Source organism: Cervus canadensis, chromosome 4, assembly GCF_019320065.1.
Source record: "Cervus canadensis isolate Bull #8, Minnesota chromosome 4, ASM1932006v1, whole genome shotgun sequence".
NCBI lineage: Eukaryota > Metazoa > Chordata > Mammalia > Artiodactyla > Cervidae > Cervus > Cervus canadensis.
The window spans coordinates 69,643,721-69,663,413 of NC_057389.1; the positions used below are offsets into that span (position 1 = coordinate 69,643,721).

Consider the following 19,693-nt stretch of genomic DNA (forward strand, 5'->3'; position numbering starts at 1 on the left):
GCATGAGGCTTTCAACATAAGACTTAGGTTGGTGGGGGTGGGGGACAAAACTATTTAGACCATAACACTGGGCACAGTGATACCCCAGCTTTCTGCACATTCCAGAAGACTAGTTCAGGGAAAACCGGCTGGATGGCCCACAGCTCCACTGCAGCTTGAAAGTCCTCTTCCCCTTCTGGTAGAGAAGTTCCACAGTGTGAAACTACCATTAACCTCTTGGCCTATAGACTAAAGTCTAAACTCCACAGTCTGGCTGCCTCTCACCCCACCATATGTCCTCACCTACATGTGTCATCTTGAGGTCCTTGGAGCTGCACCCCAATTCCGTGAAGTTGCCTGTGCTCCGTGATTTTGTACATGTTCTTCTCTTTGTCAAGGACACACTCCCACTCTTTCTTTAGGGCTCGCTTCCTCAATTTCTGCCCACTCTAGGGCAGGGTTAGTCTCTTCCTCTTGTACTCCCACATTGCCTCTTGTTCATTTAGTAAGTCCTTCCATGTTTTGGAAAATTGTCCATTGAATTGCGTATTTCCCAGGCTAGGTTTCTCTAGTTCCTTTCCAGGGGTGAGACACCACCTCAGAACTCAGACTCGGAGTGCTTGTAAAATGGATGGAGCTTCCCAGCATTGCAGAGGGAAAATCCTAGGGCTCTTGACTTAGTTCAGGACTATCAACTTTCTGTGGTGATCTTGCTTAAATTTGCACCATGGCCCTGCCTAACCTAACCTCCCCCAGACTCAGAGGGAAGTGCACCTTCCTGAATTAGCTGGTGTCTGGTGAGAGGGTGGGGCTTGGTGACATTGTAACTCATATCACTGGTGAGTTTCACTTTGGGGTGCAAACCAGGCTGGTGGATGTCTCATTGACAAAGAAGAGCTCTGATCTAAGGAGAGTGACCAACTGCTGCTTCTCCCAGGTAAGATCCTCCTCTAATTACTGCCAACCTCAGTTCCAGCCCCTTGCCCTCATCTCTCCTACTTAGTCCATCCTGGATGAGTGGAGGCTAGAAAGACTAAGTTGGCTTTTCTTCAGTGGTAGTTCCCATCCTTGATAGAGGTCCCTGGCATACCTTTCAGAAGGAAGGCCCGTTCGATGTAGTTGATTCAGTTGAAAAATGCCAAGAGGCCCCTAGTTATTCAAACATGAGGCCCTAGGCTGGGTTCAGGGACCTAGTAATATGGGAGACATGTCCTTTGCCATAGGGACTCTCAGCTGGAAGAGACACAAATGAATGCATTTATCAGAAGTATAAACACTGGGGTTACTTGAGGGAAGCCTTATAGTCTCTGATGTGTAGAAGTGTTGAATAAATATTGAATAGAAGAAGGAATGAATAAGAGAGTGAATGAATGAATGAATGAATGAGCTAGCTGGGCCTTGAAAGGAGAGTGAAATCTCACTATGTGTGTATCCCTAGGCCTTCCTTTCCCAAAGATAATTGCCTCATTTATCCCATTTTATCCTCAAAAGAGACCTCTAACATATGTGGAACATACGTTTGACAGATTTGAGAGAGAGTACAGGTATATGTGACTTTGGGGAGAATTGTTGGAAACTGATTTCTTGGTTCTCTGAATAAGAAAAAACTCCCCATCTCTCAATTTTTCTAGCTGCTAGACCAGCTTTACTGGCAGCTGCTTAGGCCAAGCTCTCTGCTGGGCACTGAAGAAATAATGACTCAGACACAGCAATTCCAGGGAAGGCTGTGAACAAAGGCTGAACAGCCAGAGATAGGACAAAGCTCATAGTGTGTCTGGAATATGAAGGGGAGGAGCAAGAGAGGAAGCTTGGATTGAGGACAATGTCAGGGGCCTGCAATGCCACAATAAAGCGTTGGGGACTTGTTTTTTCTGCGGTAGAAACCATCACAGTGTGAAGGTTGTCTTCCTTTCTTAGGGGAGATGGAACTGGGGAATGATATGATAAAGTCTATTTTTGCACAGTCACTCTGGTGACATGTTTGTTGTGGGTAGGGTGGGGAGGTAGACACACAGCAAGAGTATCAATTAGGAGACTGTTGGAATAGTCAAATGGGTGTGAGGTCTAGGACAGTGTCTGTGGGAACTGGGAGACGGGGACACACAGGGGAGCTCTTTCCACTCTCAGCTTTTTTAAGCCTGAGAAATGACTGCATAGAGGAAATGAAGGTCAGGGATGTATAGAGGCAACAGGAATGCCTCCAGCCAAGGTGAAGGACAGGAGAAGAATTTCATGGGGAAAAGTGAAGGAGAAAATGAATGTGACTTTGACCATTGAGTTTGAGGAGCCTTCTCCAGCAGAAGGAGGCCAGGAAAGACTGATGGGCACAGCCAAGGGAGAAGAGAACTTCTCAGTGAAGAGAATTCTCATGGCTTTGCATGCCTGAGAGGACGAAAGGGTGGGGACTGAGGAAAAGGCTGAGATTGGGCAGTCAGGAGATCACGGGTGACGACAGGAAGGGCAAAGTCATGGATGTGATGGGAGGGGCAGGTGCGGAGAGGTTGCAATGGAGGGAAGGCAACTTTCCCAAAGTTTACCTGTTATAGGAGAGGGCCAGATGCCTTCTGCCCATCTTGGGCCCTCCACTGCACCACCCCTGAAGGGCACTTGAATCCTTGAAGTCTTCTTTGGAAACTTCCTGGTCCCCTTTTAATTCATATCCAGATTAAAAAAAAAAAAAAAAAAAGGCCTTGAGATGGAGAGGGGGTCTTCCCAGGTGGCGCTAGTGGTAAAGAACACCCCTGCCAGTGCAAGAGATATTAATCCCTGGGTCGAGAAGATCCCCTGGAGGAGGGCATGGCAACCCACTCCAGTCCTCTTGCCAGGAGAATCCCATGGACAGAGGAGCCTGGTGGGCTAGAGTCCCTAGGGTCGCACAGAGTCAGACATCACTGAAGCGACTTAGCAAGCACGCGTGAGATGGAGAGATGGTGCAGCGGCTCTGTGGAGAGCTGTGTCCTCAACTTCGAGCACAGGGCTTTTGGGTCAGCATCATCCCACCTTCTGAAGCCCACCATGTTGTCTTGTTGTACATCACAGTTCCCACAGCATTTTCCCTACTGTCACTCTGTTTAACTCTGGTGACAGCCTTGCAAAGGTAGGTACTATCATCTCCTGTTTTTTACACATAAAGAAACTGAAACTCAAAGTCATACATGCCCAAAGTCATAGCACTAGTGGAACCCTTTTCTGAAGTGTAGATTCGTCCCTGTCCCCATCTCTCTTCAGCATGAAATTCACTCAACTTGGCATGAAGATGCCAAGCCAGCCTGCTTGCTTCTGTGGCAGATCTTAACCCACTCCCCACTTACCTCACACCCTTTGTTCCAAACCTCTAGCACATCCCTGAACTCCCAAGTGCAGCAGCAAGTCCACCTGTCACTGCCTGTGTCAATCATACTGTGATTACTGGTAAAGCTGTGAAGTCCCTGAGGGTGTGGCCTAGGTCTGCTTCATCTGTACACCAGCACATGGCATTGTTGTTGTTTTAGTCGCTAAGTTGTATCTGATTCTGTGTGACCCCATAGTCTGTAGCCCACCAGGCTCCTGTGTCCATGGGATTTCCCAGGCAAGAATACTAGAGTGGGTTACCTTTTCCTTCTCCAGGGGATCTTTCTGACCCAGGGATCAAACTTGTGTCTCCTGCATTGGCAGGCAGATTCTTCGCCACTAAGCCACCAGGGAAGCCACAGTAGACACTAGGGACTGGTAAATGTGAATGAATGACAGAATGAATGAATGGCTTTGGGATGAGAAATCAGCCTTGCCAGTGCTCTCTTGCTGTACATGCTCTGGAAAATGAGGGCCCTCTGGTTGATTTACTAAAGAATCTTTGATGGTCAGAGATTCTGAGCTCTGCCCTCATCTTCCTACCTGGTCCCCTTCAGAAGGAAGAAAGTTAAGGGTCTTCATCACATCCTCTGCGGTTCATCACAGGCCGTGGAGTACATGGTTCATCTGGGCTATCCCTTTCCTCCCATAGGAGGCCACCCCTCACCATTGTGGAACCACATGGACTCCATTGGGTGTCTAGGGTTGCAGCTAGGGGAAGGAGCCCCCGGCTGCCCCCAAGAAGGCTTGCCCTGCCCCTCAAACAGCTCTGAGATGGTAAGTTCAACACTAGGTCCCTTCAAGCAGGAGCGGCCCCACCACAGAGCCATGGGCTCACACCCACGCAGCCCTTTCCAGCTTACTGAGCCTTTCATATCTGATCTAGCAACTTCCTCTTTCAAGACCCCACACCATTGAGAGGTGGGGTTTATCTTTTCCTCTAACGGGTAAGGATGAAGGGACTTAGAGAGGTGACGTGCCTTGAGTTTAAGGCATGACAGGAGCTTGAGCTGAGGTGTTTCAGCTCCAAATGTATCACTTTTGGTACATTGGGTTGTCTCAGTCTAGAAAGGACCCTCCAGGGTTTTTCTGGTAGAAAGCTTAAGGCCCTTCCTCTCCTCACTTCTCTAGTCATTCCTCTACATCTCTTTCCCCTCAACATGGCCACTGCAGTCAGGCACACAGGGGTGATTTCAGTGCTGAACTCAACTTGGGAGGTTATTGTGGTCCGAATACCTCAGGTTAGCTCAGAGTGAGTTTCTCTTTTTCCTGTCATCTTGACCAAGATTTAGAAGCCCTTCCCTACCACACCCTTGAGCAGGAAACACTTGGGTAAGCATTTCTTATCTCTTCATCTCTGTTTCTTCATCAGTACAATGGAGGAAAATAAAGTCTAATCCCCCCACCCTGGCAGATTCAGTGAGCTGTTGGAGATAAAGGAACTGCACAGAGGAGGCATTCATGAAGGGGTTCTTGAATTGTTCCCTGCCGTTTCTTTAGTTTCCTAGCCCATTCTGACATCTGCTGGATTTGGCTTGTTGCCCACACTGTGGGGGCATCATCCCTCACTGCATTTCATGCCCCCACTTTACCCTTGTCCAACCTCTGCCCCAGACCCTGCTGTAAACATTTCCTCTATGCACAGCCCATAACTGGGCCACAGAAGGGAGCAGGGACTCTGCTGCAGTCTGCCCTGCTGGGCTTGCCTGCCACCACTTCCTCTCTTACTTCACACCACTCTCTCTTGAGACTTGCACACTGGTCCCACACCAACCCTGCTGGCTCAACTGCACACACGTGCAGTTTAAAGACAGTTCTCTTTGGCTTTGGGGGACCTTCACATGCAGCCAAACATCCTGTGGCCTTGGGTCCCCACTCGGCACCACAGGCCGCAGTCTCAGCTCCCCTTCCCATAGTGATCCAAGAACCACATGGTGTTGGAGCCCAGCACCACCTGCGTCCCTTCCACGTCTGTTCCCTCAGGACTCTTTGTTTCCAGAAGGGACATGGAGTCAGGCTTCCCAGGCTGGTTGTAACTTGTTCTCTGAGAAAAGGGAACCATGTTGAGCTTGTCCTGTAGACCGGCCACTGTCTCACCTCTTCACATCTACTGTCTTCTCAGTCCTCTCACATTACTGAGAAGGGGGTGATAGTTTTACTCCTGCTTGACAGAGGAGAGGTGAGGTGATGGACCCAGACTGACCAACACAGCATGTTGGTCAAAGAGTCCCGCATTGAAGTCACATAAAATCCACCCTCACTCTCCTGGCTGAGATCTCTCCCCACTCCTCTTGGGGGAGGTTGAGGGGGGAGACTCCAGTAGCTTCTCCTGGCTGCTGCACGCCCACCAGCACTGGCCAGGGAGTATTATTATTCTCCTGGTGTTGCATAAGAGGTAAGTCTGATCATGTCAGAGAGAAGTTTGACTTGCCCAGGGCCACACTGCCAGGACTTCCCTGGTAGCTCAGAAGTTAAAGAATCTGCCTGCATTGCGGGAGAACTGGGTTTGATCCCTAGGTTGGGAAGATCACCTAGAGAAGGAAATGGCTACCCACTCTAGTATCCTTGCCTGGAGAATTCCATGGGCAGAGGAGCCTGGTGTGCTACACCGCAACCGCATGGGGTCTCAAAGAGTCGGACATGACTGAGTGACTGACCCTTTCACATTGCTAGGAAGTGGCAGGGCAAGGACTCAGATGTAAGCTTTCTCACCCCAAGTTCTTGATGATGGAGTTTCTTCATCAGCTTTGGGTTCTTTTCAGGTGTTTTTATAAGGCTTCACATTTATTTGGAAACATCTCTGTAGTCAGAGAGGTCTGGATTCAAGTCCCACTCTTCCCCTTACTACCTGGATTAGGCAGATGACTGGCCTTCTCTGAACCTGTTTCCTCATTTGTGACATAGTAATAGCCTCTCCTAGCACACATGGCCACTGAAAGCAGTAACGTGCTTTGAAACTGCACATCTGGTGCTCCAGTTAGAATCCTTTGCTTCTGTAGGGATCTGTTTCCCATTCTCTTCCTAAAGCAGGGGTGGGACTGAGTTGCTTCCGTCTCCCTCAGTGGGCAGCCTCCCCTCCGTGGCTCTCCCTGCCTCCTTATCCAGGTGCCTGAGTGGTACTTTTCAGATATGGGCCCAGTGTGGGGCAGCAGGTCATAGGAATCCTTTTTTTTTTTTTTTTAGGAATTCTATTCCTATGAGATGGGTGGTGGGGGTCTGGGAGAGTGGAATCAGGGCATGGGGCCCTCCAAAGAACTCAAGGAGACTGCTGAGGTCTCTTGGAAGGACAGGCCAGAGGGTTGTCCAGGGGAGGTTCCCACACAGACTTGAGGTACTGGAGCTTTTCTTAAGCTCCACTGAGCTTCCAGTGGAGAACATCGTGTCCCATCCTCTGCTTTCCCTGTCTGCCTGCCCCTCCCTTCACTCTGATCCACTCCTGGCCCAGCCTTCCCCCACATCCATCCCCTTTGCTCTGAAGAAAATCCCTTTGTGTTCTTCCTCCAAATCTTCAAATGGCTCATTCCTCTCTTTCATTTAGGTCACTTCCACAGGGAAACCTTTCCTGACCAATATCCAAAAATACCTCTTCCTCCCCTGGTCACTCCTGAACTTCTATTTCTGCCTTTTTTTTCTCCCATTACTACCAGAACTGTATTATGTGTTTCTGTGCTTATTTTCTGTCCTCTACATTGGAATCTGAGTTCCACAAGAGCAGGCTCAGCTGGTTGTGCAATATATGGTGCTTAGAACAGTGCTGGGTACATATTAGGGGCTCAGTCAATGTCTGTGGGAAGGATGGCCAAACTGTGGGAGGACAGACCTCCACAGTGTGGCCCCCCAAACTCTCCTGGGCCAGGCTTGCCCAGGTGCCATGAGCATATCAGAAGAGGGAAGCCCCTGAACCCGAAGTGCATTCACACATTTGTTCATTCATTTGTTCATCCAACAATAATGCACTGAGCAGCTTGGCTCTGGGTACTGGGGAACCAGAGCCAATCAGTAGTGGGGTGATAGGGGAGAGGCCTCACCATCCCTAAATTCAAAGAAGTGGAGGGAGGTGCAGAGAGCTGACAAGGAGCCATGCGGGAATAGAGCAGGAGAAAGTGTGTGGGTCGTCCCTCCAGAGAGGAGCCTTCTGAGACTGCAGGAGCTGGTGCAGGCTGTGGGCGGCGGGAAAGCCACGGGTGTGTAAAGCGGTGAGGAGGGGGGCTGGATAGTTGCTGGGAGAGCAGCAAGGCTCACGGGGCTCAAGCAGGGCTCAGGTCAGCCCCTAGGAAAGCTGAGGGAGGGCTGCTGCTCTGAGTTAGGGAAGGGAGGTGTGAGCTGGGCCAGGCTGGCCTCTGTCCTGGTTGGAGTTGGGGGATATGGCTAGGCCAACAGGCCGCCCGCCCAGATGTCTGCCCATTTCTCCTCAGGTGCAGGAATGCCTACGGCAGTTCACGGTGACAGGGGCGCAGCTGCGGCAGATCCAAACCAGCCTCCTGGGCTCCATGGAGCAGGCGCTGAGGGGGCGAGCAGGCCCTGCCCCTGCTGTCCGGATGCTGCCCACATATGTGGGGTCTATCCCACACGGCACTGGTGGGTGGCACAGACTAAGATGTGTGGCCAGGCCTGCAGAGAGGGTTCTGATCTGGGAGAGAGGTGGGGGTGGGGGGGTTGTTCCTTACCCCTTGCTCCATCGCTAAGGTCCCTTGATGAGCCTACACAGGCCTTAGGAATGTTTCTGGGAGGTGGAGGCCTTGGTCTCACCAGCCACATGCCTTTCTGTGACCTGCTTGCCCACAGAACAAGGGGACTTCGTGGTGCTGGAGCTGGGGGCCACAGGGGCCTCACTGCGTGTTCTATGGGTGACCCTAACGGGCATCGAGGGGCACAAGGTGGAGGCCCGGAGCCAGGAGTTTGTGATCCCCCAGGAAGTGATGCTGGGTCCTGGTCAGCAGGTGAGCACTCAGTGCATAGTCCGGGCCTGGCAGGGCCGCCGGGGCTCCAGTGGGCAGAGTTAAGCCCCCAACCCCATCCCACAGCTCTTTGACTTTGCCGCCCGCTGCCTGTCTGAGTTCCTGGCTGTGCTGCCCGTGGGCAATCAAGGTCTGCAGCTGGGGTTCAGCTTCTCCTTCCCTTGTCACCAGACAGGCCTGGACAAGGTGAGGCAGAGTGGCTATGGGGACAGCGGGTGGAGGGGCTGCAGGGCCGTGAAGGTCATTGGATTGACCTGACTTTCCTGCCTCCAGAGCACCCTCATTTCCTGGACCAAAGGTTTTAAGTGCAGTGATGTGGAAGGCCAGAATGTGGTCCAATTGCTACGAGACGCCATCCAGAGGCAGGGAGTAAGTAGAGGCAGGGGAGCAAATAGGGCTCTGCCTTGGGTCTGGGAGGGCCCGCTTTCCTGTCCTGTTGGTATCCTTTATCCACTGAACCCTGGGGTAAATGCTGCTACCATTCTCATTTTATGGGCTTTCCTGGTAGCTCAGCTGGGATTCTAAACCCAGGAGAATCCAGGAGACCCCAGTTCGATTCCTGGGTGGGGAAGGTCTGCTGGAAAAGGGATAGGCTACCCACTCCAGTATTCTTGGGTTTCTCTGGTGCCTCAGATGGTAAAGAAACTGATGCAATGTGGGAGACCAGGGTTCGATCCCTGGGTTGGGAAGATCCCCTGAAGGAGGGCACGATAACCCACTCCAGTATTCTTGCCTGGAGAATACCCATGGACAGAGGAAGCTGGCTGGCGAGCTACAGTCCATGGGGTCACAAAAAGTCGGACATAACTGAGTGATGAAGCCACAACACATTCTCATTTTATAGATGAGGAGACTGAGATTAAGAAGGGTCAAGTAAATATTGAGGACTAAAGGGGAAACAGATGAAAAGACTTGACCCTGTCCTCAAGGACCCTGCAAGCCTAGTGGGGACAGCATCCCAATAAAAGATTGTCCCTGTTGAGAAGTTGGTTCCGATGACTCTGGGAGCACAGGAAGGGTGCACTGTGACCTGAGCAGAGACCTGAAGGCGAAGTTTGCCAGGTGCATAAGCTGTGGCTGGGGAAGTTCTAATTTCAGTGAAGGGCATTTTCAAAAGTCTGAATGGCTAAGAAAGGCTGCTCTGGATCCATGTGGACTCGCCACTGTGGGTGCTGCGTGAGTAGCTGGAAGTCAGGACTGAGAGGAGCAGGCTTGGGAAGATAGGCCAGGACCAGGGCGAGCAAGTGAAGTGCGTACAGCGCAGCCTTCAAGGTGACATGCTTGCTTACCCTTGTCCTGGTCCTGTGAGGAGCACTGGGGTTCCAGAAGTAGTGGCTGAGGCTGAGAGCCTCTGGGACCTCCAGGGCCTGAGACAGGGGCAGAGGAGCCAAGTGGCAGGGGTAAGAGGGAAGAAAATCCTTTATAGGGTGGGAGGACCTCGAGCACACATGGCACAAACATGCGGACACACCTTTGGGGGACCCTGCAAGTCTCCATCAGATCCAGGGCCCCAGCTCCACCCACCTCCCAGGCTCCCCAGCCTCTGTCCTCTCTGTTGCCCAGGTCCACGGCGTTGATGTTGTTGCTGTGGTGAATGACACCGTGGGAACCATGATGGGCTGCGAGCCAGGGGTCGGGCCGTGTGAGGTCGGGCTGGTTGTAGGTAGGTCACGCGGGTGTTTGTGATAGTGGATGGAAGGCCTGGCTGCCTGGTGGGCAGGCCCTGATGGGGTTGTCCCTGCCAGACACCGGCACCAATGCATGCTACATGGAGGAGGCAAGGCACGTGGCAGTGCTGGACGAGGACCGGGGCCGCGTCTGCATCAGCATCGAGTGGGGCTCCTTCAGTGACGAGGGGGCCCTGGGGCCAGTGCAGACCGTCTTCGACCGCACCCTGGACCATGAGTCGTTGAACCCGGGTGCCCAGAGGTGGCCTAACTTCTCTCTAAGTCCTACAACTGCGTTGTTCCACTCCTGCTCTATTGTACTCTAGCCTTTAGGCCCGCGCCTCCTGCTCCCCACTTGCATCCTAGGGGGCCCTGGCCAGTCTCAAAGAAGGAATGGCTCAAGGTTCTAGAATGCAGAGTTTTCCGCTCTTATTCCTGACTCTGGCCAGCTCCAACAGGGGTTAGGGGTTGGGAGTAGTCAAGCAAAGGGTCTCCTACTCTCCTTGGGTCCTTCCAGGAGCCCCCTTGAACTACATCTAAGCCAGGGGGGTAGTGTGGTCTAGGTGAACACCCAACTATCTCCGAGGAGGTCATTTGCTTCTGGACCCTTCAGTCAGGGACCCCAGAGAAAATGAGCCCTCTTTGGGAGTTCTTGGAGGCGGGAGTAGGAGGGCTGAGGGCTTAGGCAAGGCTCTGGCCAGCTACCCTTCTTGCCTGTAGGTTTGAGAAGATGATTGGGGGTCTGTACCTGGGTGAGCTGGTGCGGCTGGTGCTGGCTCACCTGGCCCAGCGCGGGGTCCTCTTTGGCGGCCACACCTCCCCTGTCCTGCGAAGCCAAGGCAGCATCCTCCTGGAACACGTGGCTGAGATGGAGGAGTAAGTGCAGCAGGCGAGGGGGCTGTGACAAAGCCACTCCCTGACTTGGGAGTGGGGGGGAGCGTGGTTTCCCCCTGACGGAGCTGTGCATGGAGCTTTGGTGGGGGCAGGGAGCTTCTGGCCTCCTTGAGCCCCAAAGCAGCACTCTGTCCCCCCTAGTCCCTCTGCTGGGGCAGCCCGTGTGCACGCTGTCCTGCAGGACTTGGGCCTGAACCCGAAGCCCTCAGATGCTGAATGGGTGCAGCGTGTGTGCATGGCTGTGTGCACGCGGGCCGCCCAGCTCTGCGCTGCTGCTCTGGCCGCTGTCCTCTCCCGCCTCCAGCACAGCCGGGAGCAGCAGGCTCTTCAGATCGCTGTGGCCACCGGAGGCCGAGTGTTTGAGCGGCACCCCAGGTACTTGGAATACAGCGTGAACCTGTGTGAGCAGGTCACCAGAGCATGTGTGTGGGTGTGATACACACCCAGAGGGCACTCTGGTACCACAGGTGCAAGGCAGTGGGTGTGAATGGCTCCCTAGCAGAATAAAGATGGATGGAGGGTTAGGGGAGGTCAGAAGAAAGAAAGAGGGTTCTCTTGGGTGTGCAAGGGGGGGAATCACAGGAGCACTGGGTGCATGGCTGGTGCATAGATGGGTTTTGAACTGAACTGATTTGAAGTGAGGGAGCCCAGGGCTTTGGCATGCTGCAGGGGTCAGGGCCAGGTGCCAAGCCAGGGCACACCTGCTGTGTGTCTGTTTAGGTTTCTCAGTGTCCTACGGGAGACAGTGAGGCTCCTGGCCCCTGACTGCGATGTCTCCTTCATCCCCTCTGTGGACGGGGGCGGCCGGGGCGTGGCTATGGTGACTGCGGTGGCCGCCCGCCTGGCTGCCCAGCGGCGCCTGTTGGAGGAGACCCTGGCACCATTCCGGTTGACCCGGGAGCAGCTGGCGGGGGTGCAGGCACAGATGCGAGAGGCCATGGCCAAGGGGCTCCAAGGGGAAGCCTCTTCCCTCCGCATGCTGCCCACTTACGTGCGGGCCACGCCTGATGGCAGCGGTAAGGACCTGGCCTGAACATGGAGCGGGGACACGGGCTCCCAGGGGTCACAGCATGTGTGGGGCTGGAGCCTCTAGCTCCGTCCTGGCCCTGAGGGTCTCTGCCTCACAGAGCGTGGGGACTTCCTGGCCCTGGACCTGGGGGGCACCAACTTTCGAGTCCTCCTGGTGCGTGTGACCGCAGGAGGTGTGCAGATCTCCAGCCAGATCTATTCCATCCCGGAGTGCGTGACCCAGGGTTCTGGGCAGCAGGTACCCACAGCCTGGAGCTGATGTCAGGGGGCAGGGAAGGGCCTAGTGGCCCGCTCCCTGACTTGCTCCTACCCCACAGCTCTTTGACCATATTGTGGACTGCATTGTGGACTTCCAGCAGAAGCAGGGCCTGAGTGGGCAGAGTCTCCCCCTGGGTTTCACCTTCTCCTTCCCGTGCAGGCAGATGGGCCTGGACCAGGTGAGAAAGGCAGGGCCCGAGGAAGCCATCCTCTGAGGTTTTCCGCTAACATGCTTTTCATGGAGTGGGCAGGAGGTCCAGAGAGAGCTTTCTGGGCTGGGGAGAGGACCAGCTGGAGGCACTGCAGGGCTGTGCCTTGACCTAGCCTCAGTTTTCCCAGACTTGGCATGCTCAGGTGGAAGGGATGTGGTAAAATGGCCTGGAATCCAGGGCCATGGAAAGACATGGGATGGAGAAGGACATAGTTAGTTATCCCTAGAGGCTGCCAGTGGGCAGGAGAGTGGAGTCAGGGTTAGGTCTGGGCACCTGGGAGCAGTGTAGGCCTGCAGACTGAAGGCAGAGTTTGTTCTGTCTCTCAAAGCGGCTTGTGGTTGCATGGTTTATTTGTCCTTATTCCATTCCCAGCCTTGCTGGTGTTAGCCTGGCTCAGGGTTAGGTGCGTGGCTGGGATTGACAGAGGGGCAGGCACAGGTCTAGATGCAATACCTCCACATCCTTCATCAGGAGTGCTGGACTTCTCATGCATACCCCTAAGGACTGCCACGGAGACAGCTCCTCCCAGACCTCTGATCCAAGTTCCTAGGAGTCTTCTTCTCAACACCCCCAACTTCTGCTTAAAAGCTCCTCTCATGAGGAGCTTACTGGGCCTGAAGGTGCCCACCAGGTTCTTCCACACCTGTGCTCTCTGGAAAGTTCTGCCTCCTCTACTCCAACCAGCCTTCCTGTGGTTTCCCCTTCCCCTCTGCTCCTGCTCTGACCTCTCAGACATGGACCTCTGTGCTCCAGTTTCCTTTGGATCATGCAGTGGGCAGTGTCTCTCTGCAGTGTCTCCCTCCAGTCTAAGCATTCTGGCACCTTTTTATTATTCCTTGTAAGGTGAGAGAGAAGGGCTTTCCAGGTGGCCTAGTGGTAAGGCATCTGCCTGCAATGCCAGAGACAAGGGTTTGATCCCTGGGTCAGGAAGATCCCCTGGAGAAGGAAATGGCAGCCACTCCAGTATTCTCGCCTAGAGAATCCCATTCTTGCCTGGAGAGGATCCTGGGCTATAGTCCATGGGGCCTCAAAAGAGTCGGACACAACAACAATAACAAAAGGTGTGAGAAGCAGGTGGAACTCGGTGTGCAAAATCAGGCATGCAGGAAACATGGTCCTATTCATTTTCTATAACAGAACTCAATTTCTATGTTAAGCCAACATTCTTTTCAGGAGTGAAAACTTAATGTTAATCAATTCAGGGACCCCCTTATTCAGGCAGGGGCCCCTCCTTTGCTGTATAGAATGTGCAAACAAGCCAGGGGTTTGGGGAGACATCTAGGAGCCGGCTATTTGGACTCCCCCTCTTGCTCTCTTGGGTCTTGACATCTCCCTTGACACCTCACCTTCCCCTCCGTGGAAGGAGGTCAAAGGCCATTTCTGTTTTCAGATTACCCAAATCCCTTCTGTTTCTTCCCCTCCCCTACAGTGGCAGGCCCAGGGTAGAGGGCTAAGACATCTTTCTCAGAAAGCCATCCGGAACCTGGCTCTGACTCCTGCCCACCTCACCTTCCCCAGACCAGGGGGTCTTCCCCTCATCTGTGGGAGCAGGGAAGCTTTGCTGTTACTCACCAGCTGGCTCTCCCTCTTACCCACTCTTTCGCTCTGGTTTCTCTTTTTGAGACAATGAGCACAGACCACTCTAGCCGTGGCTCTATAGGAAAAGGAATAAAAGGAAACTACTGGCGGAAATGTCAGTTAATATTTCTAAAATCTCCTGCTCCAAAGATTCACAGATCTGCTCTTCGTGCTTCTACTTGGACAGAGCAGTCATTTCTCCTAATGGTGGTAGAATAGTTCTCCCGTCGCCATCCCACCCAGGGGAAGCACAATAAGAAAAGAACAGCCCCAAGTTCAGCCGGGCCGCCGTTACTAAGTCCCCAGTTTAAGGCCAGTTTCTCACGGGGAATCACTGTGCCCCTCCTGTCCTGCTCAGGCGTCTGCTTCTGGCTCTTCCATTCACCCCTTGTTTGCATCTGAAACATGCGTGTGAACCTCCCATTGACTCAGCTCTGTCCCAGCTCGGAATTTCTCCCTCTCAAGTGGCTCTTGCTAGTTGTTTCTGTAGGAGCGGACTCTGCTGTCATTTAGACCTCTCTCTGTCCTTCCCTTTCTCAACACACAGCACTCATTCCGTTCATTCCTAACCCAATTACAAAGGACCATTCCTTCTAGGCAGATGTCTTAAAATGGCCAGACCTTCAGACCATCTCAGCATTCTGGCACTGAAAATAGAAGACGTTGGTTGGATGGTTATTAATAGGCTTCTTCACACTGGAGAGTTGAGAGGGGGCAGAGGGCAAGGCCCTTAGCCATGTGGGTAGAGTAGGACAGCCTCCCACTGGGGAGGGAATTGTATACACTGTATTCCAATGGGATACAGGCTTTGGGGAGGCAAAGTGAGATCCCAAGGGGCCTCCAGCTTCCTGCCTCCCCTTGGTCCCACCCCAGGGCATCCTCCTGAACTGGACAAAGGGTTTCAAAGCATCTGACTGTGAGGGCCAAGACGTTGTGTGTCTGCTGCGGGAAGCCATCAGACGTCGACAGGTAAGGAGTCTGTCTCCAGGGCTGCTTTGGTGCAACAGGCCTTGAAGGGAGTGAGGGGTCTCCGTCTGCCTGCTGGGGGGCCCTCTGCAGTAGAGACCTCTGGGTCTGGTGCTGGTTGCTGTGACAACCGCGTTGCCCAGCAACTAGAGGCATCCTTTTTTGTGCAGGCAGTGGAGCTGAATGTGGTTGCCATTGTCAATGACACGGTGGGGACCATGATGTCCTGTGGCTACGAGGACCCCCGTTGTGAGGTTGGCCTCATTGTCGGTGAGGAGCACCCTGCCTTTTGTGACTCTACTGCCTGATGCTAATTTACTGCCTCCTGTTGATTCCTCAGGTTGGATGTTCCCCTCGCTTTGGGGATGTGGCAACATTCCAACCTGAGCCCATGGGGCCCTGGAACACTATTGGGTTGAGAGGAGCTTGGGTGTCTAGCCCAGCTCTGCTGCTGACTCATAGTCATTTAAGCTCTCTGAACCTCAGTTTGCTTATCTGTTAAATGAATGTGAGCTTTGGAGTGTTATAGATTTGGGTAGAAATACTAGCTATGTCAGGCTTCCCAGGTAGCTCAGCTGGTAAAGAATCCTCCTGCAGTGCAAGAGACCTCAATTTGATTTCTAGGTCCGGAAGATCCGCTGGAGAAGGGATAGGCTACCCACTCCAGTATTCTTGGGCTTCCCTGGTGGCTCAGACGGTAAAGAATCCACCTGCAGTATAGGAAACAAGGGTTCTATCCCTGGGTTGGGAAGATCCCCTGGAGCAGGGCATGGCAACCTACTCTAGTATTCTTGCCTGGAGAATCCCCGTGGGCAGAGGAGCCTGGTGGGCTATAGTCCATGGGGTCGCGAAGAGTTGGACATGACTGAGCGACTAAGCATAGCGCAGCACACTAGCTCTGTCACTTCCACCTGTATGACTTTGGGCAAATCGCCAAAGCCTCAGTTTCCTCATCTCTAAAGTGGAGATGATAACAATGCCAGTCTGAAGGGGTGATGAGGATGAAATGAGAGGGGACAAAGTCAAAGTGTAGCAGGATGCCTGGCTCAAGACACACACAGTAGTTGGAATGCAGTGGACCCCAGGGGTGGGGGTGTGCAGAGAATGAGTTGAGATAGTCCTTTGAGTAGTCCAAGATTCTAAGTCTTTATTAGTTGGAGGCTGGATGTAGGGACAGGAAGACATTAAAAAGGGGAAAATATCTGCGTTCTTGGAACTGACTGTTTAGCGGGGATTGAGTCCAGAAGAGCACATGGCCATCAGAGAGAGCTGAACCCAACTCTAAATGCCAGGGTGATGAGGCCAAGATCAGAAAAGAAGCGGTCCCAACATGAGTGAGACTTAAAAAGAAAGCCTTGAAAAAAGGGATTGGCTAGATGGAGGAGGAGGGCTCTCATAGCTCCTTGGACATCCGTCTCTTAGAGTGGGGGATGTGTGGCAGGCTCGCAGGAGACTGGGAGCTTCTTGATCATAGTGCCTGGCACTGTGCTGGAGAGAGGTGGTGCAGATTGCTGTGTGGATAAGTACCTGGATGGAGGAGTTCCGGGGGCCAACACACCTGCTTAGAGCTGATCGTGTGTTGGGGAGAGGAAGGAAATACCTCTATCCAGGGTGTGCCCTCTGTCTGTAAGCTTCTTGGCATCAAGGTCACATCTAAATGTCATGTTCCCGCTGTGGTTTTTCATTACTTTTGAGGCAGGAAGACTCACCTGTGCTTGGGCATCCCGTGATGCTCTTCTTTGCACCTCTATTTGGGCTGCATCATAGCTGGCTGCTCATTGCCCCGGCTCTGGCCACTGTGGGGCTCCTCCTCATATCTCATTTTTATGTCCCTGGTTCCTGGCCCAGCACCTGCTATTTGACTAAAGACCCGGAAGGTCAGTCCAAGAAGGCGTGGGCCTCTCACCTGTGTGACTGCGGGGCTATCACACATCTCCCAGGAGATGACATGACTCTCAGGCATTTAGGGAGCACCCTGAGGCAGCATGGGAGATGGACTGATGGTGGTGCTGGTAGGGGAAGAAGTGGAGGCCCAGGGGGCTTGGTGGTGGCAGGGTCTGAAGAAGGGATGTGAGAAAGGAAGGAAGGAGGACTGACCTGGCCCTGGAACAGGCCAACAAGCATGTGGAGATGGAGGGGTAGGAAATGAGCCATCTCAGTGGGAGGGGCTCAGAGGGATCTTGTGGGCATCAGTCAATGCAGACACCCCATTTGGCCCCTCTGCAGGAACAGGCACCAATGTCTGCTACATGGAGGAGCTCCGGAATGTGGCAAGTGTGGATGGGGACTCAGGCCAGATGTGCATCAACACGGAGTGGGGTGCCTTTGGGGATGACGGCTCTCTCAGCATGCTCAGCACCCGTTTTGATGCCAGTGTGGACCAGGCATCCATCAACCCCGGCAAGCAGAGGTATGGGTTGGGCCAGGCAGGTGTGACTGGTGGTGGCCGGCACTAGTTGATATGGCTGGTGGCTGGTGGTGGCTGGGGCTGGGGCCTTAGCCCTGTGGGCACACACACACGTTCATGCAGGTTTGAGAAGATGATCAGTGGCATGTACCTGGGAGAGATCGTCCGCCACATCCTCTTGCATCTGACTAGCCTTGGAGTTCTCTTCCGGGGCCAGCAGACCCAGCGCCTTCAGACCAGGGACATCTTTAAGACCAAGTTTCTCTCTGAGATTGAAAGGTGCTGAGGCCTATATTATGTCCCTCCACCTCCCAAAGGACTCTCTCCTGGGGTGGAATGCTGGTTGGAGGGAGGTCCACCCCAAAGGACAGAAAAGTCATGAGAGGGGGTGCTCATGCAGGACCCTGCCCCTCTGTTCCCTCCTGTTCCCAGTGATAGCCTGGCCCTGAGGCAGGTCCGAGCCATCCTGGAGGATCTGGGACTGCCCCTGACCTCAGATGATGCTCTGATGGTCCTGGAGGTGTGCCAGGCTGTGTCCCAGAGGGCTGCCCAGCTTTGTGGGGCAGGCGTGGCTGCTGTGGTGGAGAAGATTCGTGAGAACCGGGGCCTGGAAGAGCTGACCATATCCGTGGGGGTTGATGGGACCCTCTACAAGCTGCACCCTCAGTGAGTCTGGGTGGCGGGCTCGGCAGGGGGGCCATGGCCAAATGGGACTGGACTGACCTAGGCTCACGCTGGCCTCTCCCCCTCACAGCTTCTCCAGCCTGGTGGCAGCCACAGTGCAGGAGCTGGCCCCTCGCTGTGTGGTCACCTTCCTGCAGTCAGAGGATGGGTCTGGCAAAGGTGCAGCCCTGGTCACTGCTGTTGCCTGCCGCCTTGCCCAGAGGACCCGTGTCTGAAGAAGCCTCCAGCAACCAGCTCTGTTGGTCCAGGGCTGGGACCCTGTCTGTCCGCAAGCCAGGCCCAGACACCCAGGACTTTCCAGAATAGCCATGTGTGACCCGCGCTGGGGAGACCCCTAGCTCTCCCCGAGAGAAGTAGCACTTGGGTTAGCAATATATATATATAATTTATTTACATTCACGTCCGCTAAAATCCCTACGTGCCCTGGCGGCCGGGCAAGGCTGTGTACATAAGGCCAAGTGTAAGTGCACGAATGCACTTAAAACAGAGTCAGGGCACAAACTTCACACCACAGGCCCCACATGGGGCACCTGCCAGCCCCAGGAATGGGCACGCCATGGCACACACACCCGCCATTGTCCAGCCCGGGACTCCCATTGCATATTCACATGCCCTGTTGGGCAGGGCTCCTCATGGCTGGGGGCAGGAGAGGGGAACAGGGAGGAGCCGTTGGGTGTCCCTGGGTGGGTGGGAGAAGGGCAGCATGTGAGAGGCAGGTGTGGGCTGACACCGGGCCTGAGAGACGTGAGCAGCCTCTGGGTGTACGGCATGAGATGCGTGTCGGGGGGGACACGGGTGCCAGGAGCACACAGGACATGCGTGGGCACGTGGCCGTGTGGTGGTTGTGTGCCTGAATGCAGGGGCCGCCCCCTGTTCAGCTGTGGCCTTCAGTCCCGAAGGCTTGGAGCCGAGCCCCTCAGATGTGCCCCTACCCAGCAGGCACGGAAATGTTTGCATAAGATCCAGCTCAGGCAGGAGCTCTGGGGCCACGTCCCGAGCCCATCGTGTGCATGCCTGCCTGTGTGTATGCGGCCCCCTGGCCGGGGCAGGAGGAGAGGTAACATCACACGCACAGACACACACACCAATGGGCTGGTTCCAGCCTGGGCTCCAGGTGCCATCCACCCTGGGACCCGGGGGGCCCGGGCAGAGTCAGAGCAGGTGGCAGTGCCAGCCTGGCCGCGCAGGCCGTGGCGGGGAGGGAGTGCGGGCAGGGTCTGAAAGGGCCAGTGAGAGGGGACCGCGTCCGCCAGGAGGGGGCCTGTCCGCGCAGCTCTCCCCGGTGGTGGGGAAGGGCCCTGTCTTGGCTTCTGCCTGTTCCTGGCGGGCGCCAAAGCTGGTGAGAGTGTAGGCATTGTGGGCCTCGCCGGCCTCAGCACTCGGCCTCTGACACTGTGAAGAGGCCGGCATCTGGCTGGCCCAGTCCGGCCACTGCTGCCGCCAGCTGGCTGAGGTTGCCGTTGGGGAAGTGCCGTGCCTCCCACAGGTTGAGGATCATGGCTGTGGGGCTGGGCTTGGAGGCAAAGAAGCTGAGATGGCTGCAGAAGGGAGGGGAGCGCGTCAGCGGCCTGGCCTCACCGGGGGCTGCCGCCTCCGCCCTCCTAGACCACCCGAGGACAGGGCCTCCCTTTGCTCAGCCAAGCGGAAGCCTCAGCTGCTGGGACTGTACCACAGGCCCCACCGTGCCTCTTGTCTACCCATCCCCCCCCACCCACATCCCTGCCTAAGCTG

At 54.5% G+C, this 19,693-nt stretch overlaps 2 protein-coding genes across 4 annotated transcripts in view; one reads left to right on the forward strand and one right to left on the reverse strand.

Moving 5' to 3' along the window:
* Window positions 1–565: 565 nt before the first annotated feature.
* On the forward strand, window positions 566–18,357 carry HK3 (hexokinase 3). Its single transcript, XM_043465818.1, has 19 exons — window positions 566–916; window positions 3,962–4,086; window positions 7,725–7,887; window positions 8,095–8,249; window positions 8,334–8,453; window positions 8,541–8,636; window positions 9,831–9,930; window positions 10,013–10,196; window positions 10,655–10,810; window positions 10,970–11,203; window positions 11,549–11,844; window positions 11,956–12,095; window positions 12,175–12,294; window positions 14,779–14,874; window positions 15,042–15,141; window positions 17,098–17,281; window positions 17,402–17,557; window positions 17,711–17,944; window positions 18,033–18,357. Exons 2-19 carry the CDS (start codon window positions 3,991–3,993, stop codon window positions 18,175–18,177), a joined length of 2,775 nt encoding a protein of 924 aa, XP_043321753.1. The 5' UTR covers window positions 566–916; window positions 3,962–3,990; the 3' UTR covers window positions 18,178–18,357.
* UNC5A (unc-5 netrin receptor A) overlaps window positions 18,328–19,693 on the reverse strand; it is a 64,708-nt gene continuing 63,342 nt past the window's right edge. For all 3 annotated transcript variants that reach the window (XM_043465820.1, XM_043465819.1, XM_043465821.1), the window contains one exon: window positions 18,328–19,500. In XM_043465820.1, the coding sequence (XP_043321755.1) occupies window positions 19,335–19,500 (166 nt within the window). In that variant the 3' untranslated portion in view covers window positions 18,328–19,334. The remainder of the gene's footprint in view (window positions 19,501–19,693) is intronic.

Coding starts and splice junctions, on each gene's coding strand:
- HK3 (XM_043465818.1), top strand. CDS start 3,991: ATGGACTCCATTGGGTGTCTAGGGTTGCAGCTAGGGGAAGGAGCCCCC. Junction 10,811..10,969: donor CACGTGGCTGAGATGGAGGA/GTAAGTGCAGCA, acceptor TGTCCCCCCTAG/TCCCTCTGCTGGGGCAGCCC. Junction 17,945..18,032: donor CTCTACAAGCTGCACCCTCA/GTGAGTCTGGGT, acceptor TCCCCCTCACAG/CTTCTCCAGCCTGGTGGCAG.